Source organism: Emydura macquarii, unplaced genomic scaffold, assembly GCF_026122565.2.
Source record: "Emydura macquarii macquarii isolate MOO-44397 ecotype Brisbane River unplaced genomic scaffold, CSIRO-AGI_Emac_v2 contig_3390, whole genome shotgun sequence".
In the NCBI taxonomy this organism is placed as follows: domain Eukaryota; kingdom Metazoa; phylum Chordata; order Testudines; family Chelidae; genus Emydura; species Emydura macquarii.
Genome location: NW_027133527.1, coordinates 4,629,618 through 4,651,772, shown reverse-complemented (window position 1 = coordinate 4,651,772; position 22,155 = coordinate 4,629,618). Strand labels below are relative to the sequence as shown.

At 49.7% G+C, this 22,155-nt stretch overlaps 1 protein-coding gene across 1 annotated transcript in view; it reads left to right on the top strand.

The window, feature by feature from the left end:
* Positions 1-22,155, top strand: part of CHTF18 (chromosome transmission fidelity factor 18) — a 42,464-nt gene that overhangs the window by 4,690 nt on the left and 15,619 nt on the right. The window contains exons 6-18 of the mRNA XM_067534254.1: positions 630-682; positions 2,375-2,519; positions 3,208-3,420; positions 4,517-4,614; positions 4,705-4,828; positions 5,808-5,953; positions 6,655-6,748; positions 6,846-6,944; positions 7,712-7,842; positions 8,262-8,430; positions 10,016-10,240; positions 10,431-10,580; positions 15,634-15,764. Coding sequence (XP_067390355.1) covers positions 630-682; positions 2,375-2,519; positions 3,208-3,420; positions 4,517-4,614; positions 4,705-4,828; positions 5,808-5,953; positions 6,655-6,748; positions 6,846-6,944; positions 7,712-7,842; positions 8,262-8,430; positions 10,016-10,240; positions 10,431-10,580; positions 15,634-15,764 — 1,778 coding nt within the window. The remainder of the gene's footprint in view (positions 1-629; positions 683-2,374; positions 2,520-3,207; positions 3,421-4,516; positions 4,615-4,704; positions 4,829-5,807; positions 5,954-6,654; positions 6,749-6,845; positions 6,945-7,711; positions 7,843-8,261; positions 8,431-10,015; positions 10,241-10,430; positions 10,581-15,633; positions 15,765-22,155) is intronic.

Sequence of the window (22,155 nt, the reverse complement as noted above, 5' to 3'; positions counted from 1 at the left end):
AGCGGCAGCAAAGCTCTTGGCCGTTTCGACTTCCAGGACGATTGACCAGATTGTCACAGGTGGCCCGTTTCACTGTGAACACCATCAGGATGTGAACGTACCAACCCCAGAGGGACTGTAGAGATTATATCCAGGAACAAATTTACATGGTTCAGTGGATAGAACACTGAGATCAAAATCCGCCAGGAGAGGGTAGCACGCTGTATGCTAGCTTTTTTTTGCATATGGTAGTTTGGAAAACCTGGTTCTTCAGAACTGGCTAGACGGCCTTCTTGAGACGCGTGCGGTGTTTGTGAGTGCCCAGCCTCACGCATGCTTGAACCGAAGGACCCATCAAGTGCACACAGATTGGTTTTTTTGCAAGCATAGACAGGGGCCTTTTGAAAATGGGGCCTTAAAGATCATGTCCCTGAACAACCAGGTCTGAGGACTGCCCACCAGGGGAAGTGCTGTATTTTCATACATGGACTTTAATTCTTGGAATAAAGCAAAGTGAAGCCATCTCAGCGTAACCTCTTTGCCACCCTGCCCCTGCTGAGCCAAGAGCATTAGTTATGAAATCCCTGCTAAGTCACAAACCATGCAGTAGAGCAGTTCTGACCCCCATTGCACCCCTGTTTGTTTTGAAGCATCGGAGGCGGGTGTTGGAGGCATCGCCCCGGCTGACAGAAATATTGAACAGGTGGGTCATTTTGGCAATTTGCTTTCTGTCCTTGTAACATCAGCTGCCAGTGTTCTCGGCCGTCACTCTGGTACTGCTTCCATCACCGCAGCGAGGCGTCTGTTGGGATTCAGCCACGGATGCTTCTTGCTAGTTGGAGCCTGCTCTTTGAGCCTGTGATCAAAGGAATGAACTGGACGTCGGGATGGTTTAGTTGGGGTTGGTCCTGCTTTGAGCAGGGGGTTGGACTAGATACCTCCTGAGGTCCCTCCCAACCCTAATCTTCTATGATAGATCTGGGTACAATTCCCGGCTCTGCCACAGATTCCCTTGGGCAAGTCACTTAATCATGCCGTGTCTCAGTTCCCCATCTGCAACATGGGACAGATCATCCTTTCTTTCACCTACTGTTTGCCTCTCATGTCTGTGTACCCTGTGAGCTCTTTGAGGCAGGGGCCGTCTCTTACTCTGTGTGTACAGGAGCTTGTGCAACGGGACCCTGATCTCAGATGAGGCCTCCAGGTGTTACCATAATACAAATAATGCGTTTCCAGCAGGGCCCAGCAGGCATGCATTCTTGGCCCTGTGCTATTCAACATCTTTAGCAACGACCTGGAAGGAAACATAAAATTATCACTGGGAAAATTTGCAGATGACACAAAAATGGGGGGAGTGGTGAATAAGAGGACAGGTCATTGCCACAGAGCCATATGGCTCTATAAATGTGTCAATCTAGGAACAAAGAACGTAGGCCTCCCTTACAGGATGGGGGACTCTAACCTGGGGAGCAGCAACTCTGAAAAGGGTTTGGGAGTGGTGGTGGATAACCAGCTGAACAGGAGCTCCCAGTGCATCGCTGTGGCCAAAAGAGCTAATGTGATCCTGGGATGCATAAACACGGGACTCTCTTAGAGAGAGGTTATTTTACCTCTGTGTTTGGCGCTGGTGTGGCTGCAGCTGGAATTCTGGGTCCAGTTCTGGTGCCCACAATTCCAAAAGGATGTTAATAAATTGGAGAGGGGTCAGAGAAGAGCCAGGAGAAAGGATTAGACTCAGTAGACTCAAACATCTCCATCTATTTAGCTTATCAAAGAGAAGTTTCCGCGGTGACTTGATTACCGCCTCTAGTACCTCCACAGGGAAGAGATGTGTAATAATGGACTCCTCAGTCTAGCAGAGAAAGGTCTGACACGATCCAATGGCTGGAAGTTGAAGCTAGGCACAATCAAACCAGAAATAAGCTGTACGTTTTTAACAGTGATGGTTATCACTGGAACGACTTGCCCAGGGTTGTGGTGGATCCAGCATCGCTGACAGCTTTTAAACAAAGCCTGTTTCTCTGAAAGCTCTGCTGTAGTAATTAGTTGGGGGATGTTCTCTGGCCTATGTTGTACACCTTTTTCTGGAAACCTGGACACTGGAGAGGTAGCCATTGGTCGGTGGGCTGGCACGGACAGACCTGTCGTGATCTGGGGCAGTTAGAGAAATGTGGTGAAGGGAGAACTCACTGCTCAGGTGCCTGGACTTTCCCTGAAGTCTTAAAAGGTAGCTGGATTTAGGCTCTCTTCTGTCCCGTTAATGCTGGATGTTTCGAACGTAGGTGAGCGTTTTTATTTATAGATTGCCCGCGCTTTCCTTTTTCTCTTGCGCAGGCACTCATGGGGAGGGCACTTTGTGTTCTGAGGCTGTTAATCTCTGCCTTGATTCTTGCAGCCATCTCCACGGAGAGGCTGGAAATGAGGCCCCAGAGCCGAACGAGGAAACAGATGCTGCGGACGAGGAGGAAGAATCTGCGCTGCACTGCCTGTGGGTCGACCAGTTTACGCCTAGACACTACACGGAGCTGCTCAGTGATGATGTAAGATCTGGGGGTTTCCGGTGCCAGCTTCTTGTTGTTGTTGTTTGTGTTATGGCAGGACCTGGAGACCCCAGCTGAGATCAGTGTCCCATTGTGTTAGGTGCTGTACATTCGCATAGTGAGAGACGGTTCCTGCCCCCAAAGAACCTACTATTTAAATGGCCAAGACAGACAAAGGGAGGGAGGGAAAACAGGCACAGAGATGGGAAGGGACTTGCCTAGCGTCACCCAGCAGGCCAGCCAGTGGCAGAGTTGGGCACAGAACGCTGTTCTCCTGATTCCCAGTCAAGTGCTTTGCCTACTAAATGGTGCTGGCACCTCTCAACCCACCTGGCAGCTTCCATTCAAGAAGATTAAAATGTCAGATGCCTGACTTAGTTAATTATATCCTCTCATACGGTTGAGGGGCGTGTCTGCGGAGAGGGGGAGAAATCCTAGTGCCTCCTGAAGACTAACCTCTGATCTGCTCAGCTGTTGTTTGCTTCATGTGTGCACACAGATCAGAACCTCCAGCTGAGATCTTTGGCAGTCCATAAACAGTGGCTCCTTAAGCTACAGAGGAGGATGCTTTCAGCTCTGTACATGGGAGTCTCTCTTGCACATGTCTGTTTCTCATTTTCTGCTCGGTCAGATCCTTCAGTCTCCTTTGATTATTTATCCTTCCCCCCTCCCCTCCTCTGTTGTTCAGTACACAAATCGCTGCCTTCTGAAATGGCTGAAGCTGTGGGACGTGGTGGTGTTCGGAAAGGAAAAACCTGTGAAGAAAGCTAAGCCGGGCGTTGACGCCCGCCCTCCTTTCAAACAGCCCAAGGAGCAGCAGAACAAATGGAAAAGTAAGATGCAATTCACAGAAGAGATTCTGGAGGCTGAGCTGGATCAACACAAGAGACCCAAATACAAGGTGCGTATTACCAGCTTGGACCCTCCTCTTCCAGCAGAACCCTGAGCAATTTGGATTCATTTTTTAGAACTGAAGTAAATTCTTGGGGGTTTCCTGTCAACTTCTGTTTGCACTTGTAGTTTGCAAGTTTAAAAAGTGGGTTAGTGGCTGGGGTGAAAGGAGATTGTTCCGAGCACAAGCAGATCAAATGTGCTGGCTCCAACTCAGCAGATACTTGTACTTGTCCTGCAGTTCTGTCTTGGCTTTTCTGAAAATCTCCTCCGCTTCAGGGTGACGTTACATACACTTAAGTAGGCCCGATTCCATCCAGCAGAGAGCACCGCTGCACAAATACATCATAGGAAGATGAAATCATACACGCAGCTTATTATATTAGCAGCTGAGTTCTGTCCCGTAAATGGAGTTTAAGGGAAAAATCAGAATAGGTACTCAACAGCATTACAGCGCTGCATGCATCTCCTCTGTTGGATTAAACAGCAAGTTAAGGGATATGAATTGGGGTTATGGCAAAGATTGCTTTAAATAATTACATATACAGAATGTGTCACCCTGAAGGGGTCCCAGAGCACTCTGCAAACTTAAATACACTATCATGCATATTGTAGGCACAGCTGGCACGGATGCCTACAGTTAAAGTTTGCCGTATGCGTTCCATTAATGGGTTCTGCCGGAGCTTTGATGGACGAGTGAACTGTTTTCAGTTGCTTTTATACCTTTGCCAGCCTTCGTTATGTAAAATATATAGATCCAGCAATCAGCGCAGCCCCCTCTAGGGTGGACCGCGGCTGGTGTTTAACAGCGGTACCACTGGATCAATTTAGGACAGGAAGTGAAGAAAAAGCTGATTTCCGGTTGAAATGACAAGAATTCATTAAGCAGTGTACAGTGACTTACCCTGGGATTGGAGCAGGAACCTGGGCTGGTGTCGCTGTGTAAAGCACCATAGGATCTTAATGTCATGACATGCCCAGAGCCTTGGGAGGTAGAGGACGGGGCAGCTTGAAAGACAGAGCAGTTTTCAGCCTGTGGAGCTGTGACCCTTTGCCCCGCTGACCTCGTGTGATATCGAGCGATGGTCTCCCGCTCTCTGCTGCAGGTGGCGTTGTTGTGTGGCCCGCCGGGCTTGGGGAAGACCACGCTGGCCCACGTTATTGCCGAGCATGCTGGGTACAATGGAGTGGAAATGAACGCCAGGTGAGCGGGCGCCCCTCCTGGCGGGATATCGCACAGGCAGAATAAACTTCAAGAGGGAGATAAACGGCTCCAAACTGCTTTTTGTTTTAGTGACGACCGCAGCCCGGACATATTCAAAACACGGATTGAAGCTGCCACCCAGATGAAGTCTGTGCTGGGGGCCAGTGAGAAGCCCAACTGCCTGATCATTGATGAGATAGACGGTGCGCCAACTGTAAGCCCCCAGGATTCCTGATGGGAGCCCAGCCTTGGGTTTCGTAGCTGGGGAGATCGCACCGTTTCGTCATCACTACTGCTTCTCAGTTGGGGGAGCAGGAAAGTGACCGAGACACTTACAGCCGGGTTTGGGAAGGTATTTAGGCACCCAGTGATGTTTTCGAAAACACCTACTTGCCTTGACACCTGTTGAAATCAATGGGAGTTAGGTGGGTGAATCCCACTAGCCGCCTTAATACCTTTAAAAATCTGGCCCTCAGTGGTTTGCTGAAGGTGTGTTTAATCACCACTGCTCTGCTGTGTGACTCTGGCCTGGCCGGGAACTTAAAGAGAGAATAACTTAGCCTGGCTTCTCGCCTGGCTGGGAACCTGACTCCTCGTGGCAGCAACGACTGGCTGCAGGGCGTGCGACGTGTAATGGGGAGGAGGTCTAAGAGGGGTCTAAGCAAGTGGGAAGTGGGAGGGATAGAGTTCAGCTGTAGAACGGGGTGCGCTGGCGGGCTTCCTTCCAAGAAAAGTCTTCAGTGCACTCGGGCGTCCGGGGAGAGATGCACACAGGATTGTAGAACGCAGAGATTGGATCGCGCAATCTGCCCCCCCTCCTCCCCCGGCAAGGCCCGCATGGAGTCCCACAGTAATGGACATATTTTGTACCAAAGCCAGTTCTAGGGCTGATCTTGGGCAGAGGACCGTGAGGAAGAGATGTCCTGCTAAGGCGTGTTTCTACACCCACCCCTCCTCCCCCCCAGCAGCACTGGAGTCCAGCATCCTGACCCAGCTTTCATGGAATCCTAGAAGATGAGGGTTGGAAGGGACCCCAGGAGGTCATCTAGTCCCACCCCCTGCCCAAAACAGGAACAACCCTGACTAAACCATCCCCCACAGCTGGGAATCGGCTCAGTTGTATTAACTCTTTCCTGCCTCCCTAAATAACAAAACCTTCATTTTTCCCTCTTTCCTCCACCCAATTCTTCAAGGCTTCCATTAACGTGCTGCTAAGCATCATCAACCGGAAGGCCACGGAGACCGAGCCGGCAGCTAACACTGGTGGAGCAGGTGGCAGAAAGAGGAGACGGGAAGGAGGCATCTTATTGAGGCCAATCATCTGCATCTGCAATGACCAGTTAGTATCTTGCGTTTGGGCCTCTCACTCTGGTCCGGAAACGGAAGAGAGGTTCAGGCCTAGAACCAGAGCCAGCCTGACTAGTTGCTCCACGTCTTGCAGGAGGCTGGGATTGGAATAAAGAATGGTGACGTTTGGTTTTACTTCTGAACGCTTTGCTTCCTTCTCTGCAAACCAGGCTGAGTATGTGGGTTGTGTGGTGTGAGTGTGAAGACATTGTGTGATTTGTTATGTAAAAGCAATTCCCTCCTTTCCTCTCTCTTTAATCATTCAACTGTTTCTTTCTCTCCCCCCCATCCCGCCCCCCAGCTAACTTGCAATTATAGCACTGGTCGGGAGAGATACTGGCACATTTCTGGTCCCACCGCTCCCCCGTAAGCAGCATTTGCCCACCGTAGCGTTCCCAAGCTGACCTGTTATCAAACCTCCCTAGAGAAGACACCCTTTAAAACTCCTTCTTACCAGCCTTTCTTAAATCACAAAGTGGTGTGTGTAAAACCCTGAACTACCCATGATCTTTTTACCCAAGGGTGTGTAAATATGTGCTAGGGTCCACAAATTATAGGTCTGATCTTCCTATGGATAGGACTTCCCCTGAAGAGAGGAGTTAGATTTGGGCTGTAACTACAGGCCCATTATTTTGGTCGGTTTTCCTCCTCCATCAGGGTTACCCTTAAAGGCCGCTGTGTTTCCCTTGGCAGGTACGTACCCTCTCTGAGGCAGCTGAGACAACAAGCTTTCCTCTTACATTTTCCTCAGACTGCCCCCTCCCGGCTGGTGCAGAGACTGTATGAGGTCAGTACAGACCCGAAGCGCTTTTCTCCCATGGGGATTATTTCTCTGGGAGGCCTGTGTCATATGGGAGCTAACACACTCACTCCTTTTCCTTCAGATCGCTGTCAAGCAGGGCATGAAGGCAGACACGGGGGCGCTCATGGTGCTGTGTGAGAAGACGGAGAACGACATCCGCTCGTGCATAAACACTTTGCAGGTACAACAGAACGGCTGCAGGCCTCTTCCCACACGGCACAGGTGCGGTGTGGTCAGCGGTAGCGTGAGCTTCTACTGTCTCGCCCAGCCCGTCTCACCCCTGACCTTGAGGGGCGCTGGGTCCCCACAGCCGTTCAGTCCTGGGCTGTTCTGCTGTGGCTGTCAACAACCGGACCAGCGGCAGGAACTGTTGCCGCTACCAGGGCCCAAGCATAATTTTTTCGGGCCCAGTACAGACTTGTAACACGGGCCCCCTCCCACACACACATCCCACAATCCTTCATCCCACACATTCAATCTCATGAGCCATGACATTTTTTCCTTGTGGTAATGGGGGTTGCAGCCTGGGCCGGGCCCTGGTAAAGTGTACCCTTTCCCCCACCCATGTGAGGGCCCTGGCCGCTACCTTCCTTCCCACAGGCCAGTGGTCAGTATAGACTCTTTGTCGCTCTTGACGTGGGACCGGGAAAAGCTGCGTTTCCCATCACCGGGCCCTGGGAACGTCCACCCAGTCTGCTCTGCTGAATTTCTGTAAGCTCTCCTGTTAAGCAGATCTCCCCCTTTCTGGGCCAATCCTCATTCCCAACTTCACCCTATGGATGGAGTATGGGAGGTCAGGTTTGGGGCCATTTTTATCAGCACGGGCTTGGAAGGATGAATGGTCAAATGCCACTACCCTGCCTCCAATCTCCTTCCTCTTCAGCAGGGACCCTCCCTCGCGCTCTTCAGCGCATTGCCGATGATCAGCCTTTTTCATTGTGTTTCCAGTTCCTTCATGGTCGAGGCAAGAAAGACCTCAGCATGAGGATGGTGCAGACAATGAAGATTGGCTTGAAGGACCAGAACAAGGGGCTCTTCTCCATCTGGCAGGAGATCTTCCAGCTTCCGAAGGTTCAGAGGTAAAGGGAGAGCTGGCTCTATCTCCACCATGGAAAGAGCAGGATAGGAACGGGACTCTCTTTCATTCAGTGCGGGGACGGGGTTGTACAGGGCCCGCTCAGGCTACAGAAACACGTAGCTATTCGCATGTGCTTGCAGTGTCGAAATCTGAAATCTCCATCGCGATGCACAGGCCATAATGCATGTCCTGTGGCACGGAGGGCTTCATTGAAGCAGCTCTAGGGTACCTCATGCTTGTCTGTTTCCTTGTGCCATCTGCAGTGCTGGTTGTCACTTGGGTGGCGGGCAGTGCTAAAGTCATTCTGAACAGCCTGAGTGTGTCCTACCAGTCTGTCTGTCCTTGGACCGCACCGCCCTTTCTTCAGGGGAGACAGGGTTTATTACTCACCCCGTCCTCCCGCTCTTCTTGTCTCCCCAGACAGCGGATCGGAATGGACCCTTCCTTGCCAAACCAGATCTTCCTGGGGGGTGATGCTGACCTGTTAAATACGTCAGGGGGAAGAGCTGCTCTTAACGCATCCGCCCAAAGGTTCCATCACATCCTGCATCTCGCCACCTCTTCCGGGGAGCAGGAGAAACTGACTCAGGTACAGCCGTTTCAGCCGGAAAGCCAGGTGCTGTTGGCGCTAAACCCCCAAGGTATCTTCCACCCGGGTTATGAGGCAGGAGATCTGGCGAACACCGTCTATGGCTGGCCTCACACCAGGGAGGACGTGTGATTTTAGTCTGTAGGGACCACATCTGTCGCCAGCTGAGCGTACTAAAATAAGACCAGGCCAGAGGCTGTGGAGCGGAATGAAGGGAAAAACCATGTTTCACTATGGTGCAGTGGTGGCTGAAAATGACTTCCAGGTTCCCTTATGATACCTTGGGAAATAAGAGACTCCTGACCCCTCATGCTTCATTAATCTCAGCCGTGGCGGGTCAGGAAGCATTGACACCACCGTAACTCCATGCAAAGTGTCAGAATCGTAGACCATTAGGGTTGGAAGGGAGCTCGGGAGGTCATCAAAGCAGGACCGACCCCGGCTCCACTATTGATATTGCGAGGTAGCCGTATGGAATTACAGTGCAGTGTCGTGACTGAAACCAACAACAGTGTGGTGTGGCCTGTCCCAGTATTTGATGCTGCATCCAGGTGTCGGAGGGAAGTAAATACGTCGCTATTCTACCCCAAAGAAAGGGGGACAAATTCTGTGAGCCAGACGCTCAGGTGGAAGTCAGTATGGTTCTGCTGACTTCTCAGTGGTGTTCTGCTTTTGCTGTTAAACACGTCCTTTGTGAATTGGAAAGGTTTCTTGGCCGAGACGCTTCTTGATTTGTAGCAGCGTGAGCGTGCAGCGTTTCAGTTAATCTCGGGAATGTTACCGATTGAACTCCGTCTGGAGACTCCGCTGCAGATGTACTGATTGTGAAATTAAATCACGTTTGTATGTTCGGTCGTTCGTTTGGAATGGTAATGAAGTAATGGATTTCTTCTTAAAGTAACTATTAACGACCCCAAATTATAAACATTTACAATTCCCTTTGTGAGTGGAGGGGCGGTACCAATGCTTAAAAACGGAAAAGCATCCTATAAATAAGTCTTTTTGGAGGCAGAGCAAATACCTCCAAAAACTCCATACTGTTCTAATTGGCTAAAGATCTATAAGGCCTTATTTTTGTCGCTGTGTACCTGCACAAATGTGCAGCGATGTACATGCTAGTTTTACACCCACCGTTGTTGAAAATCACACATTTGCATGGGCAGATGCCATGCTTACACATGCCGTTGTTATGCTAGGATGGTACCTGTGCACCTAACCTGCACATGCAGACATGTACAGGTATGAAAACGTGGCTGTTAGTCTTCGAAGGGTGAGAAATAAGCAGCAGCATAAAATCCAGTCATGATACGTACACCGACTGTAGTAACACTCGGGATTGGGCAAGCTGACCTGCTGGCCACTTGTCACAAATCAATCAAATTCGTCCAGTTGCCTGTGTACGTGGGACATGCAGATGCCACGAGTATTCCTTTGGTGCGGATTCAGGACGGTGCGGGGCGTTGGTACGCGGCACGTGAACTGCGTAGTGGTGGGATGCTTGAAGCCCTGACTCCCGGCTGTGAAGGCGACAGGCTGTCTGGTCAGGATCGATAGGTAACATGTCGCTCTGCTCCGTTCCTTCCAGGGCCTGTATGACAACTTCCTGAACATGAAGTTAAAGGATTCCAACTTCAGCTCGGTGTGTCTGGCTCTGGAGTGGCTGGGCTTCTCCGACATAGTCAGCAGCGCCGTGCTGCACGGCCAGAACTTCCAGCTGATGAGATACTTGCCCTTCCTCCCTGTTGCTTTTCATCTGCTCTTTGCTGCTTCCAGCATCCCCAGACTCGCCTACCCCAGCAGCCAGTATGAGGCAAGTACTGAGGACTGGTGCGCCTGGGCGTGTGCTTTGGGGCCCATGATGGCTCCAGCTGTGTCGCTGGAAGGAGGGCTTTTATGACTGCCGTTGGAACAGGGCACCTAGTCCTTAGATTATTTGCCTCTGGACGTAAGTGTGTTCGCAGCACAGTGGCTCACGGTTTTTCTGCTCTGTCTCAAACCAGGCGCTGACCAAACTGAACCAGATGCAGAATCTCGTGGCATCCATGATCTCCGGGATCGCGCCCAGTTCCCGGAGCCGCGCGGGGCCGCAGCCTCTGGTCCTGGAGGCGCTCTGTCTGCTCCTAGACATCATCTCCCCAAAGCTCAGACCGGTGAGTGATGCCTGTCGGGGGCTGGGTCCACGCATGGCTCCAAGCCAGTGGCGAGTGCTCTGTACTTGTCCATAGGGCGGCGGGAACCCTTCCCTTTGGGCAGGGTCCCGCGCACACACTGGGTCCCAGAATGCACTGAATAATTCTGAGCAGCAGACGGGGACGGGGTATAAACTCCAGAGTCTACAAAAATGGGCTGAGCCCAGGGCCTTGTGCCCCAAACTTTGGGTTCGCTGTAAAGTGGGGCTGCTGTAACAGGACGGCCCAGTCCTGCTGCTGGGGAAGTGTTGGCTGCCTACAGCTGAAATCAGTCGGAGCTGCAGGAAGTCGGCCGCTCTGGTCCTCAGCCTCTTGGGAAGGGGATTGTTCACGCACACATGTAAGTGCCTAAGAACAGACACGTGCGTGTCACTTTGCACTTCCATAGGTGGGATAGAAACAAGCCTGGGAAGTCCACAGTGCCTATGTGCCTAGGGTGTCTATGGAGGTCAAATCAAAGCTTCCAGCAGGGAAGAGAAGGGAAGCAGAAGCAGACAGGAGGAAAGCTGCTATCGGTTCAGGCCAGTGAGGGGGACAGACAGGTAGCAGGAGCTGAAGGGAAGGGAAGGCTCTTGTGCCTGCAGGGGCTGGGCAGAGTGCACGAAGGCGGGCTGGGAGCAGAAGCAGGTACAGAGCAAGGTTTGGGCTGGGAGTGCAGCAGGAGGAGAACGCGCTGGTGGGGTAGGAGGGATCAAAGCACACCCAGTGGACTGAGGGACTCGAGTGCTTTCCTCTTTGATCCCTCTTATGGGTCCTGGCGGCTGCGGAGGCGGGGTCTGACCTGGGGCAGCAAATGCTGCTCTGAGCCTTGGTGCTGGTAGCTGGGGGAAAGTGACGCAACCCCGTTTGGTGTCTCGCGCGCGCCAACCCACGTGGGCATTGCTCGGATGCAGGACTTGATATCGTGGTTGCTGAGCGAGTGCAGGCTGCTCTTCCTGGACAGCGCGTCTCTATTCAGCAGCTCTCGCTCTGTCCAGTGGTTGCTGGTTTCAGTTGCTGAGACACTCTTAGATTTCATGGTGGATTTACCCTTCGGCCTGCGGACAAGGCTCCCTCCTCCATCAAAGACATTGTGCCTCTGATAGCCCCTAATAGGAAACTTTGTTAAAGGTTCCCGTGGATGCGCTCTGCGGTGCAGGCCCAGGCGCAGAGTTAGCAGCGCTAACGCTGAGTTTTCAGAGCGGTGGGTCCCTGTGAAGCGCTGACACGTTCTGTTCTTTGCATGTCTGATAGCTGCTTTCAGCCATTCACCCTCAGGAGCGAGGGGGTGGTCTAGTGGACAGGGGGTTAGGTTGGTATACTGGAGATTCATACTCAATTCCCAGCTCTGCCACAAACTTCCCGTGTGTCCTTGGGCAAATCACTTAGACTCTCCGGGCCTCATTTCTCCATCTGCAAATGGGGATCACAGCCCTGCTCAAAAGAAGGGTGTGAGGATTAATGCATTAATGAACAGCCAGCTGGCCCTGCACTGGAAGGACCGAGTGTGGCTAATCCTGGCCAAGGGGTTTTGCATGGGGTTTTCCCAGTGTAATTGTCACTGGGTCAGAAGCAAACAGGAGTTTTTGGTCTTTTCGTCAGAGTCCCCTTGTTTGTGCATGTTGCCGATGGGCACCGAGCGTGGTGCTTCTTGCTAGCCTGCCCTTGGCGATCCCCAGGCGTGGCGCAGCAGGCGGTGCTGCAGGTTGGGATTGAGGAGCGTCAGCCGGGGAACAGGGAAGGAAGGTGTGTGTCTGAGAACACCCCTTCGAGCGCCATGTTGGGTACTGAGGGCCTGCATCGGAGCCGGGTTCGAGAGTACGAGCACCGAACTCCCATGGCTTCGGAGAGTCCCTGGGAGCCTGGCTGCCTGCGTGTGTGGCCCAAGGCTCTGGTGAAATGGTCAGTGCCCCGGAGGAGATGAGCTTTCCACGCTCCCAGCTGGAGAGGGGAGCGCTGTCGTGATAGGAACCGGTGGCGGCTGGCATAATCCACAGCCCATGAGAGCAATAGGGTGGGACCGGATTGTCCAGCCGTTAGAGGCTAGGAGTGAGGAGAGCAGGATTCTATCCCAGGGTCTGCCACTGACCCCCCCGTTTGACCTCAGGCAAGTCACTTAATGTCGCTGCCTCCGTTTCGCCATCTGCAGAACGGCATCGTCCATGTTTGTAAACCGCAGAAGGTCAGCACAGCGGTGCTGCCAGTCGAAGGAGAGCTTTAAAAACATGCTGTCACTTCAGCTTTCCTTTCTCGACATAAATTTTTGCTGTTACACACTGGGACTTTCCTCTCCTTATCTGTAGCTTCTCTTTGTCATTTCTCTGCAATGTGTCTTCCCTCCTCTCTGTAGAGGATGGGGGAGCCCTTTGTCAGTTCATGTGTCACTTTCAGCATCAAACACTCCTGCTTTGTATGTGATTCCACATGCACACACAGTTCGGGCTTTTTTGGGTAAACCTCTCTGCTCACGCACCTGTGCTGCACCCAGCTGCAGCCTTGTTGGGTTTCGTTACGTTCTGGTCATCAGGTGCCCAGATGCAGTAAAAAGATGTTCTCATGCATCCTGAGTTGTCCCTTGAAATACATTGGCAAGGAAAGATCTGTAGCTTATTCTCCACTTCCTGCATCGCTCAGTCCATGTTGGAGGATTCTTTCAGGGATTTATTAGTGTTAAAACTGCTAGTAAAAATGTTCCCCGGTGCACTCGTTCACTGTCTTCCTGCAGCCATCTCAAAGGAATTAAACTTTAAGTAGCTTGTGTGTCTTTCCTCCCATTTTTCTGAGAGGTAAACTGTGATTTACCCCAGCGAATACAGCAAACTGGGGGCAGAACCCAGGAGTCCTGACTCCCAGCATCCCATCTTCCTGTACCGGCTCCTCGGTCACACTGTACAGAAAGGCCTTAGGTAAAGGTAATGATGCTTTTTGTAACCTCATACATCTGGATTCCCACAGCCTGTGGTGCAATAGGCTGTTCCTTTCTGGAGGCTGCTGTGTTTTTAGAAAAGCCTTGATCAGGAGCATACGCTAATCACAGGTGGTCACTGCTGAGTGTTTTCATATTGCTCACGCAGGGGAAGGAAAGCACGTTACCTGCACTCTAAATAAATACCGTCCCTGCAGCCCTCCACAAACATGGTTAAAAATAGCTGGAAAGCAGCACATTGATGTGCTCTGAGCTTATTTGCTCAGTTGGGAAGCGCTGGGCTTCTTGGAAACCAGCTGAAACCAGCGGTTGGGGCTGAACAATTGATTAGCTTAATTTTTGTTTTTCCTTTTTGCCTTTTTTTTTTTGTATGTTGCAAGAATCCATCCCTGATAGATTTAAAAATCACAGAGCAGCAGCAGCCGTTATCTTAACGCTTACAGTGAGGAGAGGAAAAACGGCTGAGGGAAGCTGTTGGGTGGACGTCTTTGGGGAGTGGAGAAGTAGCCCGGACGGCAGGCACAAAAGCTTCCATTTCACTGTCCCGTCCCCTCTGATTCACAGATTCCAAGGCCAGGAGGGACCATTGTGACCATTGAGTCTGATCTGAATAGCACAGGCCAGAGACCTGCCCCAAAAGCATCCCTAGAGCAGATCTTTTAGAAGAACATCCTGTCTTGATTTAAAAATTGCCAGTGCCTTTCTCGGCTGGATTGAGGATCCCGTTATTCGATATTTGTTCCCCAGATGGATACTTACAGGCTGTAATGAAGTCACCCTTTGCCCTAACGTGCTCTGGGGAACAGAGAATCCAGCCCTGGCTCATCCAATGCACACCTCTTGGACTCCCCTAATGGTGCAAATTCAGGAGCAAACTAGCCGGGACGGTGGGTTTCCCAGTGTGGGCTGTCTCTTGGGAACTGGACTGAGACCCAGCAATGCACTTTGCATAGCCCACCGGGCAGCTATTGGAGGGTGGGGGGAACTTCCGGTCACTGCAGAGCCAGGCTCGCTTTGAGCCAATGGCCCGGGGTGAAGAGCGCCGCGGTCCACTTCCAGCACCAGGCGCGCGTGCGTGTGGTTTTTAGAGGTGCTCTTCCTTGCTGATTTGAGGAGTCGGCCTTGCCAGGTGCTTAGTCCCGCCCTTCCACTGGCCTTGCTGGGGGTTGAGGATGGCTCAGCTTTTTGCAGGCCAAGACCCTTCAGCCTCCTCTTCCCTCCCCCTCGATACGTTCATTTGGGCTCCTCCTACCCTGACTTTGTTGTTGGGAAGCCGGAGCAAGTTCTGGAGCGGAGCTGGGACTGGTTTGCAAGCAGACGCTGTTGGGTAGACCAGTCCCAGCTTCACTGCTGTGTCCGATCATCGGGAAGAGAAAACTCCCTGCCCCTCTCTCGCTGGATGTCCAGGGGGAATACGTTAATGGCAGTGAAGGGATCTGCTCCAAGTTCGTTTGTGTCGCTTGGTGTGGACAGAATTTTCCCAGTGCACCTGGCATCTGACCGAGTGAGTCCACACTAGGTGCAGAGGATGTTTAGCCCAGGGAGCTCCTTTCACTTGTCCAGCGGGCAGGGTGCTAGACTGAGAGCCAGGAGACCTGGCATGGTTCCTGCGTTAGTGCTTTGGCCCTGCGGGTTGCCGGCACTGCTGGAAGCTGAGCGAGACACTCTTTTCCTCACCCCTGCTTCTGTGAACCGCCGCCGTGGCTGGGGTTGTGACGGAAGAGGAGGAGCGGGAGGGCCTTTCTAGCTTGTATAATCTTGCAAACTGCTGCCTCATAGAAGCCTAGACCACAAAGACGGATTGACCCGGGGCCCTCTCTGCTGTCCCTCTGTGCAGCCAGGGGAGGTGTTTTAAATGCAGAGCGGGCATGGCGTGAGACGGCTGTTGTGAGTGTCGGTGGCCAGGTTTCCAGTTCCTGCTGTGTCACAGACTTCCTTTGTGACCTTGGGTAGGTCACTTAACTGCTCTGTGCCTCAGTTTCCCCACCTGTCAAATGAGGGTAATGCCGCTTTTGACACGTGTCGGTGATTTGGTAATGGGGGCCAACGAGGTACCGCAGATGGATAGCTAGCTTGCTCTTGCATCCAATTTGGATTGTTTCTTGACAGGTGAACACACAGCTGTACAGTCTGAAGGAGAAGCAGCAGCTGGCTGACCTGATCAGTACAATGCTGGCCTATAACCTCACCTACCAGCAGCAGCGCACTCCTGAGGGGCAGTACATCTACCAGCTGGACCCGTGAGTATGCGTTGAGCCGGCTAGAAAAGGCCTTTGTGACGCACACACTTAGTTGCGATTGCCCAGGGGTCATTTGGTGGAAATGGGAAAGTGGCAGAATCGAAAGGGGATAAAAGGAAATAGTCCTTCGCTCACATGCAATTAGCCCACAGCACTCATTGCCACAAGAGATTGGGGAGGCCAAAGATCTTGGCAGGATTCGACGTGGCATTGGACATTTCAGTGACGAATCGAAATGTCCAGAGTTAGAACAGCAGCTGTTAAAAACCAACAGGAGTTTATTTTTCCTGTGGCAGGGCATAAGCCAACCTCTGACTACTGGAGGTCAGGTTTCCCTAGGGGAAGCTTCTGCCATCACGGCCTACAGCTCGGTGAAAGAAATCTTCCTCCGAAGCAGCTGCTGCCTGCCATTGCTGGAGACAAAATGGCTCAGAGCACCTTCTCAGTAATCTGCCAATTCCTTTTTAATAACATTTCAGTTAAATGTGTTGCACTCAGAGTTGGTCCAAAAGATTTCCTGTTTTAGAGCGGACGCTGCATTAGATCACCCAACAGTTTAAAAACCCACCCAGAAAAATGCTGAATTAATAATGCTCAAGAACCTTTTAATATGTACAGCCTTGGACGATTCTGCAATCAGTGAGCGCTTGGCTTGTTTCTTTTGCTTCATTCTCTCTCTCTCTATACAATAAAACAAAACACAAATTTCCAGCATTTATAAAATGCTCGGCAGTGGCCCTTCAAGAACCAGAACAATCCTGGCAAGAATCAAACTAGCGATGGTGGAAGTCGCAAATCTGCTCCGTGATGTAATCAACACGAGAGCTCAAGGATTGGGCTGAGTTCTCCCGGTTGCAGTAACTGGGAAAAGGAGGTGTTCCGAGATCAGGAGCAAATGGCAAACTGGCTAAAATATCACATTCATTTCTCTGCCTGTTGAGTTTATGGGGGAAGAGGGGTTGTGTTTACACATGCCCTTCCAGCCTCCTCATTTCCTCCCCCCTCGCTTGTCAGACTTTGTTTCATCCTCTTTAACTTTCACCAATCTGTCTTGGGTTTTTTTTTCCTTTGGTTCTGTAGAAGGTCCTTTCGTGGGTATTTCCGGGCCATGCCATCTCTCTGCTTTACAGCACGTTTCTAAATCTAGTGGCGGATGCTTTGCAGTTAACTGTTCAGTAGGTGGGGTGGCTGTGAACAGCTGCTTGTATCTGATCTCTGTAAACAACTGCCCCGCACCCCCGTTTTTGGTAGCAGGTGGTTAATGGGTGTCATCTCGCTGTTGGGAGTGGCTGCTCCATTCCAAGTATCATTTGTTAGACTTTATCTTTTCTTTTTAACGGCAGTAAGACGGAATTGCATGCATTCTGACGGACAGATTAGAGCAGATGCTAATATAAACCTCCTGGGAAGAATATGTTCACTGAGAAAAGTTGTGGATCTGAAAACTTTTTTAATTCCTTTATCGAGCTGTACAAAAAACCCCCATAAGTAGGCTGGGAAGGATTCGATGTAAACAGTCAGTCGCTGGTAAATGTCGATTTCACCTGACACACGCAAATTGATGGGGGGAAAAGCAGCTGTTGATAGTAGTCTGTGAGGGCAGATCCCAGCACCCGCAGGGATCCGGTATCCCAGATCAGCTGTGCAGAGAGCCCCCTGTTCCTCCACCCGCTCACATCCCAGCCGGGAGTTCAGGAGTCATCCAGAAGTGGCCAGGGGTTCCGCGGCCAGGGGTTCATCCTTGTTGTGGTCCTAGACTTGTCCGGGGGTGCTCTGTTCCACCGGGCCATGACCTCAGCCTCCCCCATACCTGCAGCCCTGTTGTCAACATCTACTGTCTTTAAATAATTATTGTCTGATTCCCCCCACTTTAATTTTCCACAACTGAAAATTCAAGTCGAGGAGGGGGAATCCTTAAAACCCATAATTTCAACCCAACCGAGGCAATGAAAATCTATACAAATTTTTTAAAATGCTTAAAAATACAAACCGATATTATCCATCGAAATGACAAATAAAAATCAGATTCTGCCACCCTTCCCCATAAGGCAGTAACCAATGGTGATGAGTTAAGTCACCGGCCACAAGGAAGAAAGCACGGAAATAGAGGTTGCTTGACTATTGTCTTTCCAAAATAGTGATGCTTCCTGGCCTACCGCGCTGTTCCACAGAGGCTGGGGTCACAGTGAGAAATGTGCGTGTCTGCAAGTTATGTATTATGTGCTGTGCAGTAGCACCTAAGTGTCCCAGTCATGCCCCAGTGTGCTAGGTGCTGTACAAATGCAGAACAAAAAGATAGTCCCTGCCCCAGAGAAATTACAGTCCAAGTATGTAAATCAGACATACCTACAGGGTTATGTAAATGACCGCTTATAGTCCCAGGCCATGTGACATGGCTGCCGTGCAGAGAATTTGATCACTTGCTTATTTTTCACCATTGACATTTCTATGCGAATGTAATGTTTGGCTGAAGGATTTGGACTGACAGCCCTGTGGACTGATACTCCTCTGTGCCACCACAAAAGGAGCATGGAGTGACAAGCTTCACCCAGACTCCGCTCTGCCAGGAGGGACCCGCGGTTCAGTCTCCTCCATTCAGGCTTTAGTCGATTTGGTGACAAGTACCAAAGGGATGACGTCTGTTCTGAGATGCGCCTCTGCTCCCGGAGAATGACACTGAGACCATGAAACAGCCATCAAACAGTAACCACTTAGCGGCACCCGCTGCTGGATTTGAACCAGCAACTGAGACACGGTGTGCTTTTAAGAGGTGCCTTAATAAATGCTTCATGATAGAGGTCAAAGTCTATTACGAGTCCTCTCAGCTGGCCAGTCCGCCCCAAAACTTGCCGTTCAAAAGCAAAGGAATGCAAATCAACAGTGGCAAACCTCGGAAAGGTCAGGAGACGCAAAGGCTCAGGTTAGAACTGGTTGTCCATTTTTCTTTGTTTTTTCTTTTTCCATTGAAAAATTGAATTTTGGAAAACTTTGACGCGTCCTAGTTCAGGTGCTCAGCAAACGTCTTGAGCTTTTCAACCAGGCTACAAATATATATCAGAGAGATATCATATTTCCGCTGCCCGTCCTGTCTGAAGTACAGCAACCAGATTAAAATTCAATGCATCTGTGTCCTGAGATGCACAATTGGGTACACTAGAAATCTCTCAAACTTACAAACAGCAGTTAAAATTTTTTAGAAGCTGAATTTAGCAGAGATGAGCCTTGTTCATGCAGATCCTTCTTAGCTATGTTCAATTTTTTTTGTCAGACTTTATATTAAGATTCCATTTATAAAACAATTAATAGATGTTATAAGCATCTAACAGACATGAATAACTTTTTATAGATGGCTATAAACACATCAGTAGGAAGTGTTCTAGTTCAAACAAGAATTAATTCAGGGAATCCTATGGCTTGTGTTATTTAGGGAGCAGACTGCGGGACTTATCTATGAATCTATTCCCAATTCTGCCACTGACAAACTCTGTGGGTGGTGTCAAGTCCCCATAGCTGTCTCTGTGTAAAATGGAAGTAACGCTGGAAAGCCTCTATAAATCGTTTTCAGATCCTCCGATAAGAAGTACTAAAAAACCCACTATTAACATATTTTTGTTTATAATCATGTGTTATATATAATGTGTTAATTAAGCCTCACACTTCTAATAAGGTAGGAAAATGTTATTCCCATTTTGCAGGTGGGAAAACTGAGGCACAGCAAGGTTAAATGATTTGCTGACGGAGCCAGGGTTAGAACCCGGATCCTCTGCTCTAACCACCAGCCAAAAATCCTCTCATTTGGCATTGGGCAGAATTCCCCTGGGAGCATGAGCCTTTTGGATGGACCAGGATCTCTCAGGGAGAGAAAATGGCTTAAGAAAGATCATTTAAATATTGTAATTAATTATGGCAATTGGATGAAATTTACATGCTGACGTGCTTCCTGTGCTACTGACTTCCATCACTTTAGTAATGATAATTTACAAAAGCCAAAACCTCGCATAGCGGCAGTACTTGTGATTTACAAATGGGTGAAGGGAATGGCTTAAATTGAGCAATAAACAAAAAAATTCAAAAGCACCCAATGGATGCAAGAGCAGACATCCCGTGGAAAGGACTTGTGCCTCTTTACTGCTTGTCTCTTTTTTCCCATTCAAGAAATCTTTTTGCAAAGCGCTTCCATCCAAGGTTAATTCTGCCGAAAGGTCCTGTCATTCCAAATCCCTTATGCTTCTAAGGGGCTTAGTGACGTTTTTCAACATAAATAGTGCCCCGTCCCTTTTCTTTTGGTTGCTGATGGTGAATCTTATTCCCTTTGTGCATCACTCCGCCATTTCTTCCCAGGAATATATTCAGGTGTCACAAATCCCCCACCATCTCCATGTGAAATCTCCGTTTTTTTCTTCCCTCTTGAGAACAGCAGAAAGGGAGACTCTGATGCCTTTTGCTTTTCCACCACCTGCCTGATACTTGCAAGTTTCCACTCTCTCCCTGGTCATTCACTCAAGCTGATGCTGGAGTGAGATTGTTTGCTTTAATCGGATTAAAGAAGGGGAAACAGCTGCCTTTCGGCTTTTAACAGAGGCGCATGAAGAGCCGACAGAGAACAAAATCCAAGATGCCTGTGGCTCTCCTTTTTCCCAAGGATCGCTAGAATGCGGCATGGACGTCAGCTCCGATGTTCCAGGCTCGCTGCCGGGAGACTTTGTTCATCACGGATTGGGGAGTGCCGCTTGTAATTGCGCTGGTCCTTCTCGGGTTGATCTATCTGTTCATTTACCTGCCCGCCATGCTCCAGCAATCCACCGGAGATGAACCCACGAGGAACGTCACCGAGAAGTATGCTTACAATGGCCTGAACTTCGCCAAACAGTGAAAGACTCCTTACCCTTGGCTGGGTTTACGTGGCCTCTGTGGGTGAGTGACCGGTTTGACAGGAGATAGGTCTGCCCCACCTCTCGTTTGTTGAGTTGGGATGGAAGCAACTGGCATGGATGGAGAGAGAGAGTTTTGATTGATTGGGCTCTATTGCCATGGGATGATCTGAAAAGGAAAACTTCGTACAGCAAACTCCTTGAGAGCAACTTTCCCAGGACAGGAGGGTTTTGTGCACAGTGTTCTCAGCAATTCTACGTCACTCTCCCCATCTGTCTTCTCCGGCTTGCAATGTTCTGAGCAGTAACAATGCAGTCCTGTCTGCCTTGAGTGGTATTCTGTGCAATATGATTTTTAAACTTGGCTTCTCAGTGAAGACGAATTTGTCCAAAGCCAAGTTAGCATCATCTTGCTGGCACAAAGCAAATTAAAGGAGATCCAGCTTTTGGAAACATCAGCACTCTGCAAACAGAGGACTCGACCCAGGGACAATGGTTACCTTTCGCTGTGAGCTTTTTGTGTTGAATTAAATGTTGGGGGTGTATCCGGAAATTGAGGCTGGTTTTGGTGAGAGAGAGAGTCATTTTGAAGATGGCTCTGCCCAATGCAAAATGTGCTACGCTTTGTCACAGATTCATAGCATTAAAAACGAGGGATATATCTAATAAGATGGAGATTTCCCTCTGCATCGGGGCCTTTCCCCATTTAAATTTTTGTCCACACACCACAAAAGCATAGGAAAATGGCATCATTCCGTTTGCCAAAAATGTGTCAAGTTCCATAGGCTAATATGGAGTAAGTGGGGATTACAGTAGACCTTTCCAAAGGAACGTTGTGTAGCTATGGTTTTGTGTTACTACTTGATGTAACCTCACTGATGTCTGTGAGGTTACACCAGGACTGAATGTGGCCCCTTGTTATATTTTTACTTGCTGAATATTAGTATTAATGGTATTTTGTTACCAGGCTACAGACCTAATAATTTTAAAATATTATGCTTGAAGTATGTACAATACCGTTCACACATCCAAGGGGTTGGGACTGCATTACAGATTAGTAATATAGGACCCAGACTATAGCTAACAGTTGGGCTAATGTAGTCTCCAAGATTAAAAAAAAAAAATAGCCAGCGTTAAATCAAACACTGTATTTAAATTACAATGAAACCTTTTTCAAGAGACAAACCAAAGGACTGGAAAAAGTTGAACTAGCCTTTTAGTAAAAGAGAAGCTTAATGGAGGTGGGTCTTCTAGTGATGGTGGATTAGAATTGCACTTGGTACGTCTGAGGATATATTGTGGTGGTATTTTAAGATAGCAGTTGTTGGACAAGCATTTTGCACCGGTTTCACTCTGTCATCTTATTGCTGACAGTTATGCTACGCAGTAGATATTTAGATTTGCTTCAAGTGATTTCTTCACCTTTATTGAAGCTGCACTTGTAGATTTCACAAAATGGAATGGACGAGGGGGTGGAATATATAAACTGACTTAATAGCCTCCAGTTGTAGTGAAATGGT